Source organism: Hyla sarda, chromosome 5 (genome assembly GCF_029499605.1).
Source record: "Hyla sarda isolate aHylSar1 chromosome 5, aHylSar1.hap1, whole genome shotgun sequence".
Taxonomy (NCBI): Eukaryota; Metazoa; Chordata; class Amphibia; order Anura; family Hylidae; genus Hyla; species Hyla sarda.
Genome location: NC_079193.1, coordinates 60303343 through 60320598, shown reverse-complemented (window position 1 = coordinate 60320598; position 17256 = coordinate 60303343). Strand labels below are relative to the sequence as shown.

At 41.7% G+C, this 17256-nt stretch overlaps 1 protein-coding gene across 2 annotated transcripts in view; it reads left to right on the top strand.

Moving 5' to 3' along the window:
- The window catches only part of RBM33 (RNA binding motif protein 33), a 107362-nt gene that overhangs the window by 24245 nt on the left and 65861 nt on the right, over positions 1–17256 (top strand). For both annotated transcript variants that reach the window (XM_056519580.1, XM_056519581.1), the window contains exons 6-10: positions 1194–1400; positions 4937–5114; positions 11728–11912; positions 13993–14212; positions 16874–16932. In XM_056519580.1, the coding sequence (XP_056375555.1) occupies positions 1194–1400; positions 4937–5114; positions 11728–11912; positions 13993–14212; positions 16874–16932 (849 nt within the window). The remainder of the gene's footprint in view (positions 1–1193; positions 1401–4936; positions 5115–11727; positions 11913–13992; positions 14213–16873; positions 16933–17256) is intronic.

Genomic DNA, 17256 nt, shown 5'->3' with positions numbered 1-17256 from the left:
TCTTGCTGCAGCAGACACATTCTATAGATAGACAATGGAGCCTGTCTACTGTAGTGAGAAGACATGGAGGGGAAGCATTTTGCTGAGCACTTCTCCCTGCTTTTTCTAATGAATGGTTGGAGTCCCAGCACCCAGACCCTGACTGATCAAAACTTTCACAAGAAACAAATGGTAGTGTAGCTCACTGTAGCAAGAAACGTGCCCAAGGTTACTGGTGTTGCCTATATATAGCCAAAATAGGCCTAGAAGGATATGTAGAAAATGAATTATATAATGTAAATCTAACCTGTCCTCAGAGGTACGTATAGAAAATATATATAGACGGATTATATATTTAATGCAGTATTGAACATTCAGTGAAATTTCATAAAATGTTGTCAATTATTTTATGAAACTTCACTGGAGATTCTATACTCTATTAAATATATATTCTGTATATTTTATCTATACGTACCTTTTGAGGACTGGTAGCATTATATCATTTATTATATAATTGATCTAAACTTTTGACGTGTCTGACATGTCAAAAGTTCTTCTAGGACAGGGACTCTTTACACTACAGGTTCCCCCCTGCCAACTTTCTGGCAGCAGAATTGAAGTGCTGATAGTACATGTGAGTCACTACACCTTATATTTAGTGTTAAAGGGGTATTCCAGGAAAAAACTTTTTTTTTATATATCAACTGGCCCCAGAAAGTTAAACAGATATGTAAATTACTTCTATTAAAAAAAATCTTAATCCTTATGAGCTGCTGAAGTTAAGGTTGTTCTTTTCTGTCTAAGTCCTCACTGATGACACCTGTCTCGGGAACCGCCCAGTTTAGAAGCATATCCCCGTAGCAAACCTCTTCTAAACTGGGCGTTTCCCGAGACACGTGTCATCAGAGAGCACTTAGACAGAAAAGAACAATCTTAACTTCAGAAGCTCATAAGTACTGAAAGGATTACAATTTTTTTATAGAAGTAATTTACAAATCTGTTTAACTTTCTGGAGCCAGTTGATATATATAAAAAATATTTTTTTTCCTGGATAACCCCTTTAAGTGCCAAGGCAAGAGTGAGTGAGCACTCGCAGGCCACATCTTCTGTTTCTTAAAGTGCATTTGTTGGTAATCTCTATTAAATGCAAATCAAAGTCACCTTTTAGTCTGTGGTTTGTCACTTTTTTATGTTTTTAATTTTTCCTTTTTAAGGATGAAGAATATTCTCAATCATTCAAAAGGCAAAAAACTAGTGAAGAACAACCACTCTATGTGGAGGACACAGCTGAAGAACACTATATGGAGGACACAGCTGAAGAGCAGTATGTGGAGGACACGGCTGAAGAACAGTATGCGGAGGACACAATTGAAGATGTACAGGAACAGGAATCACAAGAGCTTGTCAATGAATCTGAGGAGGTATGTTTTTTGACTTACTATATTCTCTGACTTAAAGTCTACCTGTCATTAGCAAAAACATTTAATATAATGTAGATAATAATATACATATAATTGTAATATACATTGGTTAAAATGTGTATGGTTTTGGGTGAAGAAGATGCTGTCTTGTCCTTGCAGAAAATGCCTGTGTGTGCGGGATAAGCAGGGCTCTGTGCAGGCTTCTGGCTTGTCAATCATCCTGCTGTGTGAGCCGGGGGCGTGTCACAGAGCCTCAGTGTACAGAGCCCCGCTTGTCCACCCACCCCTTTATTTTATCTCTGCACAGAGACACAGGCAATAGCTGCAAGGGCAAGACAGCATTTGTTACTTAAAATATATACATTTTTTACTAATGTGTATTACAAATATACTTATAATGTTACTATCTACAATATATACGTTTTTTTTTTCCAAATGATGTTGTCCATTTAAAAATGTTAAGCTTTTAAGGGTTTTATCAGATTAGAAAATAAATAACTTAAAGGGAACTCTGGTGGAAAACTTTTTTTATATTTTTATTTTTTTTTATAAATGAACTGGTGCCAGAAAGTTAATTTATTCTATTAAAAAAATCTTTATCCTTCCAGTACTTATTAGCAGCTGTATGCTACAGAGGAAATTCTTTGCTTTTTGAATTTCTTTTTTGTCTTGTCCATATTTCTCTCTGCTGACACCTCTGTCCGTGTTAGGAACTGTCCAGAGCAGCATAGGTTTGCTATGGAGATTTTCTCCTGCTCTGGACAGTTCCTGATACGGGCATCAGGTGTCAGCAGAGAGCACTGTGGACAAGCCAAAAAAAAGAAATTCAAAAAGCAAAGCATTTCCTCTGTAACATACAGCCGCTAATAAGTACTGGAAGGATAAACCTAAACATAGAACTACTTGGAGTCACTTAATATAAAATGGAATATATAAAATAGGTCAGCATGCAGAAACGCGCGTAGGAGTGGCGCCATCCCGGTCTCTGCTTGGCACTTTCCTTTTTCGGTATTGTTCATGTATTACCCTATTGCACTGATGTGGCTCTTTTTGATTTATAGCACTTTATGCATATGGCACTTTTATCTTAATACTATACTATGTTCAACTACTGTACTATTTTTTGTTCCATATTTCTGCTATTCATATTGTGTTCACTTTAATGAAGTATATACCCACCTATTACCACCTTGATTAGCAGTTTTGCCGGAGATATCGCTGTATTTTTTGTGATGCTCTTTCCCCTCTCCCCCATTTCTTTCCTGAAACTTGATGGTTCTTTTAATGTATATCAATAAAGATTACATTTTATATTAAGAGACTCCAAGTAGTTCTATGTTTAGGTTTATTCTATACAGGAGGTCACATTACACTGCCTTAGATGGTTCAGTAAGGATAGTATAGTGTCAGAAGTTACTGACCCCCTCCCCCCTACTTTTAGGCTATTCCTTACAAGTGTGTTTGTTTTTTTGGTTAAAATAAGTATTGGAAAGGTGAAGATTTTTTAATAGAATTAATTTACAAATCGGTTTAACTTTCTGGCACCAGTTCATAAAAAAAAATAAAAAAAAAAAATGTTTTCCACCGGAGTACCCCTTTAATTAACTATCTTTTGGATAGACCATGGGGTTCCATTTTGCAGCTCCCCAGCCAATTAGTAAGGGGACATGGCACTGTAGTGAGTGCCACGATAATCCTTATCATTTACCAGATATAGCTCTGTACTTTTAGTAGCAGCAGTACCTTGTATTTAAAGGGGTAGTCCAGTGGTGAAAACTTAGGGGATAAGTTTCAGATTGCGGGGGTCCCACCACACAAAACGGCGGGTGACACGCCCCCTCAATACTGCACTATGGCAGAGCCGGAGATTGCCGAAGGCATCGCTCCAACTCTGCCATAGAGTTGTATTGAGGGGGGCGTGTCAGACGCCGCTTCGTGGTCAACACGTCCCCTTCCCGCGGGCTGCCGGGGCCCCATACAGGAGATCACGGGGGGCCCCAGCAGTCGGACCCCCCGCAGTCTGAATCTTAACCCCTATCTTTAGGATAGGAGATACATTTTTCACCACTGGATATGTCCTTTAACCCCTTCCCGCTATAGGACGTATGCATACGTCATAGCGATCTCCGGCACTGCCGCGGGTAGCGCAGGAGATCTGTGACAGGACCCGGCTGTCAATCACAGCCGGAGTCCCACCGGAGCCGCGATCGCGCCGGTCCCGGCAGCATTAACCTCATAGATGCTGTGATCAATCCTGATCACTGCATCTATGGTGTTGACAGGGGGAGTACTCTCCCCCTGTTCTCCAACGGCGGCGCCGCAATACAGTCGCGGGTCGCTGTTGGTTGCTATGGCAGCAGGAGGTCAGATCATGACCTCCTGTATGCCTGCTACGGAAGCCTGTGAGAACCAGCCAGAGGCTGTAGTGTCTGCAGCTTATCAGGTCATACTGTGCTGCAGTACGAATGTGTTGCAGCATAGTATAACCTGTAAAAACTGTAAATAAATTAAAAGTTCTTCAATAAATGTATGAAGTGTAAAAAAAAAAATAAAAATAAAATGCCCTTCCCAATAATAGCCCTGTATTATCACCAAAAAGGATCAAAAACACAAATCATATACATAATAGGTATTTCCACATCCGTAATGATATGTACTATAAAACTATAATGTAAATTATCCCGCACGGTGAACGCCGTAAAAAAAAGAACATAAAAAAAAAGCGCAAAATTCGCCAATTTTGGTACAAATAGTGGAATAAAAAAGATCAAAAGGTAGCATGTAGCACAAAAATGATACCAATAAAAAGTACATCTCATCTCGCAAAAAATAAGCCCTTATTCAATGGCGTCAGACGAAAAATAAAAAAGTTACGGCTGATGGAAAATGAATGGCAGAAAATAAATTTTTCTCAGAAAAGGAAAAAGAGAATAGAAAGCCATATAAAATGGGTATCACCATAATCGTCACTTTAACTGCACAGTGTACACCATAAAAAAAATTTAAAAAAACACCAGAAGTTTTACAGTTTTTCACAATATTTTGAAATTAACAAAAAATGCTTTGTGTCAACAAAAATGCACCAGTTATATAAAGTACAATATGTCACGAAAAAACTATCTCAGAATCGCTCTGCTCAGAAAAAGCGTTCTAAAGTTATTACCATTTAAAAAGATACATGTCAAATAAAAAATAAAAGCCTGGTCATAGAGGTAAAAAATGGGTCGGTCCTTAAGGGGTTAAACTGGCTACAGCTTTGTCCTATTTAGCCCCTATCTAATGTACAGTGCTGTTCCTGGTAACAAATGGAGTGGTGCAGTTATCACTGGAATGTAAGAGCCCTTTTAATCATCTGATCGGCTGGGGTTTTGGGGTTCAGACCTGATGTGGATGACCTATCCTAAGGATAATAGGTGATCACTATAAAAGTTCCAAAAAACCCTTTTAAGTCTGTTATTTAGACTGTCTAGGTGTTTTGTTTCTTGCTTATGTAATTTTTCTGGCTGTAGCCTTTCTGATGAACTTCTTTTGCTCAGGTGGTCCACGACTCACAGGAGCTCCCCTCACAAACGAAAGAATCTTTCGATGAAGATGACGAAGATGAAGAGGAGGAGGAGAGTGGTCGCTTACGCTTTAAGACTGAACGTAAAGAAGGGACAATAATACGTCTTTCCGACACAAATCGAGAAAGGCGCAACATTCCAGAAACTTTAGGTAACTTTTTTTCAAAGCGCCTTTTGTTGACAGCACAAGAATATTTTACAATATTCATTGGTTGAGTTGTTTAGTCACTGGAAAAGTATCGGCGATTTATTCCTATGCTCCTCCTATTTGTTTTTATGCCAAACTTGGTCTGTGTCTATTATCTGCTTGCCAGAGATGTTATTTCTGAAATGCTGTTTCGGTAATTGCGCCGCCTTTATATCAGTACCAGTGCATGTATCTAATCCTAATTTCTAGGATCCTGTTGTGTGATTTGCTGTGGTTCAAAACAATTTATCTTCTATCCAAAGGATAGGGGTTAAAGTGGTACTCCGCCCCTAGACATCTTATCCCTTATCCAGCGGCGGGACCACCACGATCTCGGCTGCAGCCTAGACATCCGGTGCACAGAGCGAGCTTTGCTCCTTGTCGGATGACTGGCCATGCCGGGCGGAGGCTCGAGATGTCACGGCCATGCCCTCTCAATGCAAGTCTATTGGAGGGGTGTGACGGTTGTCACGTCCCTACCATAGGCTTGCATTGAGGGGGGGGGGGGGGGTGGTCGTGACATCACGAGCCTCCGGAGCTGCACCCGATGCTCTAAAGGAACGCTGGCTGCAGCAGGGAGATCGCGGGGGGATATCGGTTACCTACTGCTGTAAATCAAACAAAAAACAGGAATCTCATTGGTTATTAACAACGGTCTCCTTGTTTTAGAACAAGCTTTAAATTCATGAACCCCATGAACTAACCTAATAGTCAAGAATTAGAACTACCTTTTGCTACTCTTTATTTTTACATATATATATATATATATATATATATATATATATATATATATATATAATATAAATCTCGTGACCTAGTTCAGTTATTCAAGTTTCAACTTTTCGGTGTTTAGCAATCTAAAGAAACACTTAAAGGAGGAATTAACATTTCAGCCGAAGTAACAAACATAATTTCCATCCTGTCACATATTGGTGACCTTTTGTGACAGCTTGTCTCTATTGGAGGGGAGGATTTTTATGTGCTGATTAAAGATGTCATTTGAAACCATTTTATTACCAGGGATGGTGAAATTAATCTTGACACTTGGAGCCAGATGAAAAATAATTGCTGATTCACGGCATTAACTGTGAATGGTAGTCCGGAGCGGGCAGGAGCGCCAGGGAGACAAGGGGGCCGGACATATGGGGGGGTGAGGATCGCATCTCTGGTTATGTGTGCGATTTCTAATTAACACTTTCCTACAATGGAAAACTCCCATCCAGTATTAATGATGACCTCTTCTTATTGAGCGCTAAATAGCGCAACATTATCTCCTGGTGCTTTACTTATGGTCCACTGTGTGTCGTCCCTACACCTGGTATTTCTAGTCATTTGTTTTAGTTGTGTTAAGGTTGAATTCCCACATGGCTGACGTGTGTGTATAGATAGAGATAGATGGATAGATAGATAGATATGAGATATAGAGAGATAGAGATATAGATAGATATAGTGATAGATAGATAGATATAGAGAGATAGATAGATATAGAGAAATATAGAGATAGATATAGAGAGATAGATAGATAGATATAGAGAGATAGATAGAGATATAGATAGATATAGAGATATAGATAGATATAGAGAGAGAGAGAGAGAGATAGATATATAACATATAGATATATAATTATTTTTTAATAAATTTTGTGTGTTCAGAAATGTGTTTGCGAGAGAAACACCATTTAGATGTATACAAATGATTCTATGTAATTTTATTGGCCTCACAATAAATGGCTGGCCCTACTACATGGGCTGGTTATCAGGAACACTCATTCACTAGATATCCGGGAGGTGTACAAGGGCCTTGTCTGTGAGAAAGTACACAGGCTGCCTGAGCCATCTAGGGAGGTGTTTCTTAACCAGTGTGCCTCCAGCTGTTGCAAAACTACAACTCCCAGTGTGTCCGGACAGCCAAAGGCTGTCCGGGCACACTGGGAGTTGTAGTTTTGCAACAGCAGGAGGCACACTGGTTTGAAAACACTGATGTAGGGCTGTGAAGCTGTCAATCTGATGTCATTTGTCTTCATCGTTATTACAATAAGGACTTCCTTGCAGATAGCTGACAATAGTTTCCCCTAGTGTTAGACAGTTATAGGCCTGGCTGACTGCCTGTAGAACTTCATTATTTTTTATTTAATTTTTAATAGTATAGTCCTGCCAACATTTTTAAAAAACTGGCAAAAATTGTAAAATAAAAAATTCCATGAATTCTAAGTATCTGACAGAAGTGTCCTTTTTTAATAAATGTAATAAGTCTTTCTCACTCCCAATGCGCCAGACTTTGAAATCCACTCCAGCTATGAGCTGCAGTAGATTTCTGACGTAGCTTACACACACAATTGGTGTTAGTTATGTTAAAGGGATTGTCAAGTGTAAACTTTCTTATCCCCTAACCAGAGGATAAGGGATAAGTATCTGATCGCGGACACTCGGCAGCCTTCTGAATATGTGCCCGGCTCTCAGTGAGAGTGCATGCCGTGGACCGCACTTTTGCACCTCCATCGCTTCTATACAAATGAATGGAAGTATGTGCCATCTGAAGCACACACACTCACTGAGAACTGGTTTCCTGCTCAAGTGATCGCTAGGGGTCTGACTGCTGCGACCACTCTGTGATCAGGTACTTCTCCCCTATCCTCTGGATAAGGGATAAGATCAGAGAGTGGGGGTCCTATTCCTATTTAGTAGATTGCAGAGGGGTTCCCAGCAGACCCCATGTAATCAGATACTTTTCCACAATCCTCTGGATTAGAGATAAGTTCACGGACACCCATTCAGTAGACTACGGGGGTCTGACCGCTGAGAACCCCTGCGTTCTGATACTTATTCCCTGGCCATACCCCCTACAGCGAACCGTTCTTTCAACAACAAAAAAATTAAATAAAAATAAAAAAGGCTCAGTAAAACTGTCAAAAATGTTTGTGTAATGGATAAGGTAAAATGGCTGTTTAAAATATAAAACAAAAATAGAGAAAAAGGAACAGCCGCACATCCACAATTTGTATATTGATCTGATTGCTTCTCAGCATAAATTCAAACACTAACAGGTTGTTACTATACATTTTGATCAAAAAGTACAAGCCCACTTGCCACGTCAAGGCCGCCTATTTAGAGTGGGTTCCCTAACCCAACATTGGCGTAGCGCCGGGCTGCGGCTACGATCACCGCAACACCATGCCCACAGGGGGAGCGACCCAGTGGCCAGGCAGCCCCACTACTGCCTGACCAAGCCCCTGGCTCCGGGCCACACCACCCCACAGACAAAGCATCACAGTAACAATGACCGCCGCAGTGCAACCACAACAATGTGAATACCTACCAAGTGCTCCCTGCCAGAGGGCTGGGAGAATGCTAGGAGACTGCAGTTGGGGCTTCCTGGCCATTGGGTAGCTCCCCCTGTGGGCATGGTGTTGCGGTGGTGGTGGCCGCTGCCCGGCGCTAAGCCAATGTTGGGATAGGGGCCACCTCTAAATAGATTACCTTGATGTGGCGAGTGGCCTTGTACTTTTTGATTAAAATGTATAATAACAACCTGTTAGTGTTTTGAATTTATGCTAAGAAGCAAGTAGATCAAAATACAAATTGTGGATAGGCGACCATGTTTCTTTTCCTCTATTTTTGTTTTACGGCTGTTTTAAAATATGCATGCATATTATCTTATGTGTATAAGATGGCACCTCCAAAGAGAGCTACACCCAAGATAAGACTCCCATCCTGGATGGGGAACACCTGCAGAAGGAAGAAACCAATCACAAGGACAGCTATTCATGATGTATAGCTTTGTACACGGCACATTGTTAGTCTATATAAAGCCTTGTTAGGCTGGGTTCACACCACGTTTTGTTAAATACGGCTCCCGTATACGGCTGGGAGGAGGGGGCGGGGCTTAATCGCGGAGCCCGCACTCAGCCGTATTCAAGAACCGTATTTAATGTATGTCTATGAGCCGACCGGAGTGAACGACCGGAGTGGTCGACCACTTTTTTTGCCTTCGGTCGGGAAACCGCATACGGCCGAAAAAGTAGCCGACCGGAGGCTGCGGTTCACTCTGGTCGGCTCATAGACATACATTAACTATGGTTCCCGAATACGGCTGAGTGCGGGTGCCGCTATTAAGCCCCCCCCCCCCAGCCGTATACGGGAGCCGTATTTAACAAAACGTGGTGTGAACCCAGCTTAACTGTTGTAAATACAGGAAGTATCATTTAGCTGAACTTTTTGTCAGTGTGCTTTTCTTCTCGTGCATGCACATGCCTTGATATCTAATTAGGACGGGGGCAGATACTCACCTGGTACTGGGTCCAGTTCCGATCCATTTCAGCTGCATGCCAGAAAGTAGGAGTGAAGGGAATAATCTCTTTCCCCCTCATAGTTCAGTTTGAACAGCTATATATGTTTTCAGGTGACGTGATCTATAATATGTATGGAAGATGCACTTGTCCAGATGTAAGTTTTTTGGAGAACATTGTTGTAATGCTTTTCATGCTTTGTAAGTGATATCTTTGCCTGTTTGGCAATCTGAGCTGTCATCTTTCCAGATTATGTTTTGCAATAATGCAAATTTATATCTCTCAGCACAAAACTGACATGTCACTACTTTCCAGCACGTTTCCCCCACTCCCAATTGACGGCAATGGGGGCAGGGTTTTGAGCAGTAAGACTGCTCTGTTTTTATTGCAGAAATGTTTTTTTATTTTACACGTCACAAAAACAGTGCTTCTTGTGAATGTGCCCAGAGATTGGTGAGATTCTATCTCCTGGCACTGCTACCAATCAGCTAAAGGATCAGTGCCCCTCCAGTAGGCAATGTGTTCCTTTCATTGGTTACCATGCACAGTGCCATGCATTTTGTTGTGACTTTGTCTGCTTTCACAACTCTTTGTCCCATTTAAGTAAATAGGACAGCTTAGGCTGGATTCACACCATGTTTTTGCAATGCAGTTCCCGTATACGTGTTCAATTTGAAAACCGTACAGAACCAAACCGTATGCATTGACTCTGCATTGAAAACCGTATTCCAAAAGATGCATCAGGTTGTGTCCGTTTTGCATCCTGTACGGTTTTGTTTTTCTTCCTGTACCCAAAGCTGTGGCCTACCACGGTTTTTGGTCCGGGTGAAAAACCGTTATATATTACATGGGAGTCAATGGGAACTGTACAGAACTGTATGTGTGTACGGTTCTATCCGGTTTTCACCATACGGTTTTTGACTTTGCACAGTTTTTTTCTTGGAATTTCAATCAAACAAGTGAAACATTATTCATAATGGAATGAAAAGTTAAAAAAGTATACTTTTTTTCATTAAAAAAAACTGATGCAACGGACATCATTTTTCAAAGCCAGGGGTGTGGAAATATAATAAAAAACTACTTGTCCACGGGACTAAAATGGAGCAAAATCTACTTGTCCCTCATGACGATCCACTTGTCCGGGCCAATTTTCGCTTTTACACTCGTTTTTTCCTCCTCGCCCTATAATAGCCATAACTACCTACTATAATGATACCTTTTAATTTTTCAATAACATATTCTCCTAACCAAAAAAATATATATATATAATCTGTGAAGTGAAATTGAAATAGTAAAAGATAATTTTGGCAATTTGGTGGTTTTCTTCGCCATTTACCTTGTGGTTGAGCTAACATGTTAGTTTTATACTTTAGGCCGCCTGATTACAGCGATACCAGATTTGTATAGTTTCCGTCATGTTTTACTAATTTTAAAATAATTCAGAACTTTTTTGAATTTTTTTAATTGCCATTTTTTGACCCCTGTAGCTTTATTGATTTTTTTTTTTTTCCGTATGAGGGCAATTTTTTTGCGCCATAATCTGTATTTTGCATCAGTACCATTTTGGTATTGATCTGACTTTTTAATCGCTTTTTAAAATTTTTTTTTCCTCTGGGATATTATAAAAATTGCAATTCTATGTTTTTTTTATTAATTTTTTTTTTTTTTTTTACATTTACCGTACGGGATACATAATGTTATATTTTAATAGTTCATGCAGTTACGCACGCAGCGAAAATGGAAAATGGGGTGATTTGAACTTTTAACATGGAAGGGGTTAATGTGTCTTTTAAACTTTTATGAAAACATACTATAAAATAATTTCAACCATATACAGATTCAAATTTGTACACACGTTTTGATACAGTTGAGTCAGGTTTTGAGGAATTATTTATTTATTTTTTAATCAAAAACCTGAATCGGGAACTGTATTGCAAAAAGGTGGTGTGAACCCAGCCTTATTAGGATAGGCCATCAATAGCAAAGACCCAGAAAACCCCATTATTTTATTACAATTAGCCTTGCTACATTTTGATGCACTGTTCTTATAAACCCCATCCTAGTCTGCCAAAGCCTTGTGGTCTGTGAGCTGCTTTCTTTAGACCAGTGTTTTTGCCAACCAGGGTGCCTCCAGCTGTTGTAAAACTACAACTCACAGCATGCCTGGACAGCCAAAGGCTGTCCAGGCATGCTGGGAGTTGTAGTTTTGCAACAGCTTGGGTCATCCAGGTTGGTAAGCACTGCTTTAGACTGTTCTTCTTTGTAAACCAATTTTTTGCATACTCCTTGCAGAGCTTTCTGAAGAAGCCAAGGCCTCTCTGATGGAGTTTGAAGAGATGGAACGTCAGCGCAAAATGGGACACTATGGTGCCCGGAGAGGTGGCAGGCGAGGGGGCAATCATGGAATGCATCGTGGCATGAGAGATCAAAGAAATGACCATGACAGACGGAACATGAGAGAGCGTCATAACCAAGGGGTAACTGCTAATTTTCCTGCTATTTCTACATTCTCTACCTACCAACTGGCCATTGTGTAAATTGTCAATGGAGCCTGTTAGCATGAAAGTGCTGTTTAGTCTAATAACATAATTTTATAGAGCACAAAGGCCGGCATTTATCATTGTAGGTGTAAGTGAAGCATTTATCATTGTAGGTGTAAGTGAAGCATTTATCATTGTAGGTGTAAGTGAAACATTTTTCTACACCTTTTTGTTTGTGCGCTGGTAATGTGTAGGATGTGTATACTGCTAAAAAAAATGAAGGGAACACTTAAACAACACAATGTAACTCCAAGTCAATGACACTTCTGTGAAATCACACTGTCCACTCAGGAAGCAACACTGATTGACAATCAATTTCACATGCTGTTGTGCAAATGGAACAGACAACAGGTGGAAATTATAGTCAAGTAGCAAGACACCCCAATAAAGGAATGGTTCTGCAGGTGGGGACCACAGACCACTGCTCAGTTCCTATGCTTCCTGGCTGATGTTTTGGTCACTTTTGAATGCTGGCGGTGCTTTCATTCTAGTGGTAGCATGAGACATAGCCTACAACCCACACAAGTGGCTCAGGTAGTGCAGCTCATCCAGGATGGCACATCAATGTGAGCTGTGGCAAGAAGGTTTGCTGTGTCTGTCAGCAAAGTGTCCAGAGGATGGAGGCGCTACCAGGAGACAGGCCAGTAATTCAGGAGAGGTGGATGAGGCCGTAGGAGGGCGACAACCCAGCAGCAAGACCGCTACCTGCACCTTTGTGCTAGGAGGAGCACTGCCAGAGCCCTGCAAAATGACTTCCAGCAGGCCACAAATGTGCATGTGTCCACTCAAACGATCAGAAACAGACTCCATGAGAGTGGTATGAGGGCCTGACGTCAGCAGGGGGGGGGGGGTTGTGCTTACAACCCAACACCGTGCAGGATGTTTGGTATTTGCCAGAGAACACCAAGATTGGCAAATTTGCCACTGGTGCCCTGTGATCTTCACAGATGAAAGCAGGTTCACACTGAGCCCATGTGACAGATGTGACAGTCTGGAGACGCTGTGGAGAACTTTCTGCTGCCTGCAATATCCTCCAGCATGACCGGTTTGGCTGCGGGTCAGTAATGGTGTGGGGTGGCATTTCTTTGGGGCCGCACAACCCTCCATGTGCTTGCCAGAGGTAGCCTTAGCTAAGATGAGATCCTCAAACCCCTTGTGAGACCATATGTTGGTGCGGTTGGCCCTGGGTTCCTCCTAATGCAAGACAATGCTAGACCTCATGTGGCTGGAGTGTGTCAGCAGTTCCTGCAAGAGGAAGGCATTGATGCTATGGACTGGCCCGCTCATTCCCCAGACCTGAATCCGATTGAGCACATCTGGGACATCATGTCTCGTTCCATCCACAAATGCCACGTTGCACCACAGACTTGGTTGGCGGATGCTTTAGTCCAGGTCTGGGAGGACATCCTTCAGGAGACCATCCGCCACCTCCTCAGGAGCATGCCCAGGTATTGTAGGGAGGTCACACGGGCACGTGGAGGCCACACACACTACTGAGCCTCATTATGACTTGTTTTAAGGACATTACATAAAGTTGGATCAGCCTGTAGTGTGGTTTTCCACTTTGATTTTGAGTGTGACTCCATATCCAGACCTCCATGGGTTGATAAATTTGATTTCCATTGATAATTTTTGTGTGATTTTGTAGGCAGCACATTCATCTATGTAAAGAAACAAACTGTTCCGAAAGCTGGAGCCGGCGCTGAGAACTCGTAATGTCATAGCCCTGTCCCCTCGTTACGGTGCGCTCTGCCCCCTCAATGTAAGTCTATGGGAGTGGCGTGACAGCTGTCACGCCCCCCGCCCCATAGACTTGCATTGAGGGGGCGGGGCGTGATGTCATGAGGGGGTGTGGTTTTTTACGTCACGAGCTCCCGGCTCCAGCGTTCAGAACAGTTTGTTCTAAACACTGAGCAGTGGAATATTCCTATAAATTGACAGTAAAAAGATGTGAAAAATGAAAGGAGTTGTCTTTGTATAGGATTTATTGTTAGTAATATTTTTTTCCTTTCCGTAGCAGCCTGTGCGCAGCCTGTTCCAACAGCAGCAGCATCAGCATATACAGCCGCTTCTTCCAATGCCTCGATCTAGGAACCTGTCATCATCCAATGGGCAGCAGTCACCACGACTGGAAAAGTCAAGAATGGGGAATAACACTCTTTTGGCAACACCCCAACAACAGCCTAAAAATATTCATATTAATCCACATTTTAAGGGGAATGTGGCTCCAGTCCAAGGTAAGGATACTTTTTGTCCTTATTTTTTTTTTTTATATCATTGGTACGTACATATTATGGATACAGGAAGGTGTATGTGTAGATACTATGCTGTAATTGTCCTTTTTAATAAAGACCATGTCAAATAAAAGACATCATAAGGAGATAAAAACGACTGCGTGCACCAAAAATCAGGTGCAGTTTTCACCAAAAACTTGTCTATATGATACATTTTTTTAATACATTTTTGGCACCTTTTAAACACTTTTGCATATTGCTTTACGAGGAGGCAGGGCTTACTAGAAAAAGGGTTTGTTTTATAATACAAAAGCTGTGTGTCAAAAAAAATACAGCAACATTTTGGAGCACAATTGTGCAATAAAGTAAGCCATTGTCTAAACTTTGATTATCCAAGTTTTTTCAATAAAAAACAGGATGTACCTTGAAGTGGTATTCCGGGTTTATACATCTTCTCCCCTATCCATACGATAGGGGATAAGATGTATGATCGCAGGGGTCCCGCCTCTGGGGGACCCCTGCAATCTCTGTGCAGCCCCCAGCATTCTGTGCCGGGTGCTGTTTTTGAGACGCAGACATGACATTAGGTGGCATGGCCACAACGTCACGTCCCAGTCTCGAAAGCAGCACCGACACAGAATGCCGGGGGCTGCACAGAGATTGCGGGGGTCCCCCGTGGCGGGACCCCTATGATCATACATTTTGTCCCCTATTCCTTTGGATAGGGGAGAAGATGTATAAACCCGGAATACCCCTTTAAAGTAGCACTCCTGCTAGTCCACCTCCAGTAATATCAATGACTTGATACATAAGGACCAAATCGGGTTCGTACCCAGCAGGGAGGCTTAGGGCAACACAATTAAAACCCTTATATCCTGAGCAAAATCGCTTGGTCTTCCTTCATGCCTCCTCACACAGAGACAAAGATTTGCTTGTCTATGTTTTTATGGTTCAGAAAGACAAATCTGCCGAGCTTGCCAAATCTGTCTGATGCAGAGAACATGTCATTGGACAACAGCAGCTCCATTCTGTTTAATCTGCAGTGATCATAGATGACCATTCTGGTTTTGGCAATGTGATCACCTTCCTGTGGCTACTCCAAAGACATCCTTATGTCATAGAGGAGTTAATACCATCCAGGAGCAAGGACAGGTACTGTGCACCACCTCCTCAGGCCCGGCACTAGACTGTGCAGCAATTTTACTCCCAACTGCTTCATAAATGGAGTATTTCCATCTTGGACATAAATGGCTTATTCACCTGTTATACCATAAGGACCCTTTTACATATCTCTTACAGAAAAATCTATGTCACCACTAATAACCGCTTGCATCGCCTACACCTTTCACTCAAACTTCAGTCCACACCATACAATGTATTGTGAAATTGATGCATTTTATAGATTATCTATGAATGAAGAAATATAGAAGATTAAAAAAAGCAAAAAACTCGACATTTCCTAGAGATGTGTCAAACGTTTTCATTGTTCAAGGTCTGAGGGTTCAGACCCCGACCAATTGTTAGAACAAGCAGGGAGAAAAATGGAGCTGACCAAAACAAAAACTTACACAACTAGATGTATCCGGTTGTGTAAGTTTTTGTATTTGTACAGTTTTGTGTATCTTTTTCTGCTCACAAAACCTTAGTCTACCACTGTTTTGTGCACAGTTCTGGAATTTTTTTCTTTACCATTTTCTCCTCAGCTGTCTGGGACTTCTGCAGTGCTGCGGGACTACTATTACTGATGGGAGCAGTAGTTGGAGGGACGGCTCCTTCTGTTGAAGCGAGCGGCATTGTGCTGCGTTCCTTCTATGTAAAATCGCTTAGCCGTACTGTAGAGTTTTGAAAATCCCGCCGAGAGCCATGAATGGCTCCCAACGGGGTATTCAAATATGAATAATTGAAATATATATAACTGGGGGAGCTGAGCGGCGTGTCATGCTGCCCGCTCCCCTGAATAAGAACTTATGTTCGCATCGGGTCTCAGAAGTGAAACAGTGTACGATCAATCCTCAACCCCTGAACTACTACCTCCAACATGAAACAGACTCTGTTCCATAGTACAAGCACTACTGTAACACCACAGCAGCCTGCAGACTCTTGCAGCCGGAGGAACTACTACTCCAATCATAGAAACAAGTCTGTGCGATGATGGGAGTAGTAGTACGCCTGGCTGCGGAGTCTGTGGGCGGCTGTCGTATGACTTTTTCAGAGTTATAAGAACTGTATACAGTTTATATAATGCACAGTTTTGCATACGGTTTTTGTTTCCCGTTTTTTGGAGGGAAAAAACTGATACAAAACCGTATTGTAAATTCATGATGTAAATGTAGCCTAAGCGCGCACTTCTCCCAGCTAGTTCTATCAGTTGTGGTCTGACTGATCAAAACTTGACACATCTCTATAACATATCCATTTTTTTTCTGGGGAGTTTGACAGCTAATAGTTTGACAGCTGGTTTTATAATATACAATTAATGTATTTGATGCAAAAGATATTTGTATTTTTAGATGGATAAATATTTGGTGTTAATGAAACTGACCGACTTCTTTCTCTTCAGCCTCGGAGCCGGTGTAATGAGGTCACAGGATGGAAACATTCAATGACCATAATATTCAAGATAATTAAAACTCTGATGGGTTTTTTCTTTGTTTTTCCCTACAGTTCCCCTTCTGCCTGTCCCAAACCAATCTCGTCCACCCATGGGGCCACCTAGGTTTCCTGTGAGTATCTGTCACTACTTGACGTGTTTTAAAGGGAATCTGTTGGGTTGTTTTTCTTTTTTTTTTTTGCTAATAGCTACAGACACTGTTGGATAGGTGATAGGGTATAAAAGCAAAATGTACCTTTCCTGGGGCTGAAACTTCTGAAACTGCCTTTATATTTCTCTGTCAGTTGTCCCAACCTGGCTCACCTTATCACTCTCTTGTCTCCAAGCCTCTCCTTGATTGACATAGAGGTCTTTCTACTTCAGTCAGAGAGGGGGCTGTAAGGTGAAGGTGAGCGAGGTGGCATCTGAACAGCTCAGCACCGCCTCTTTGATGCTT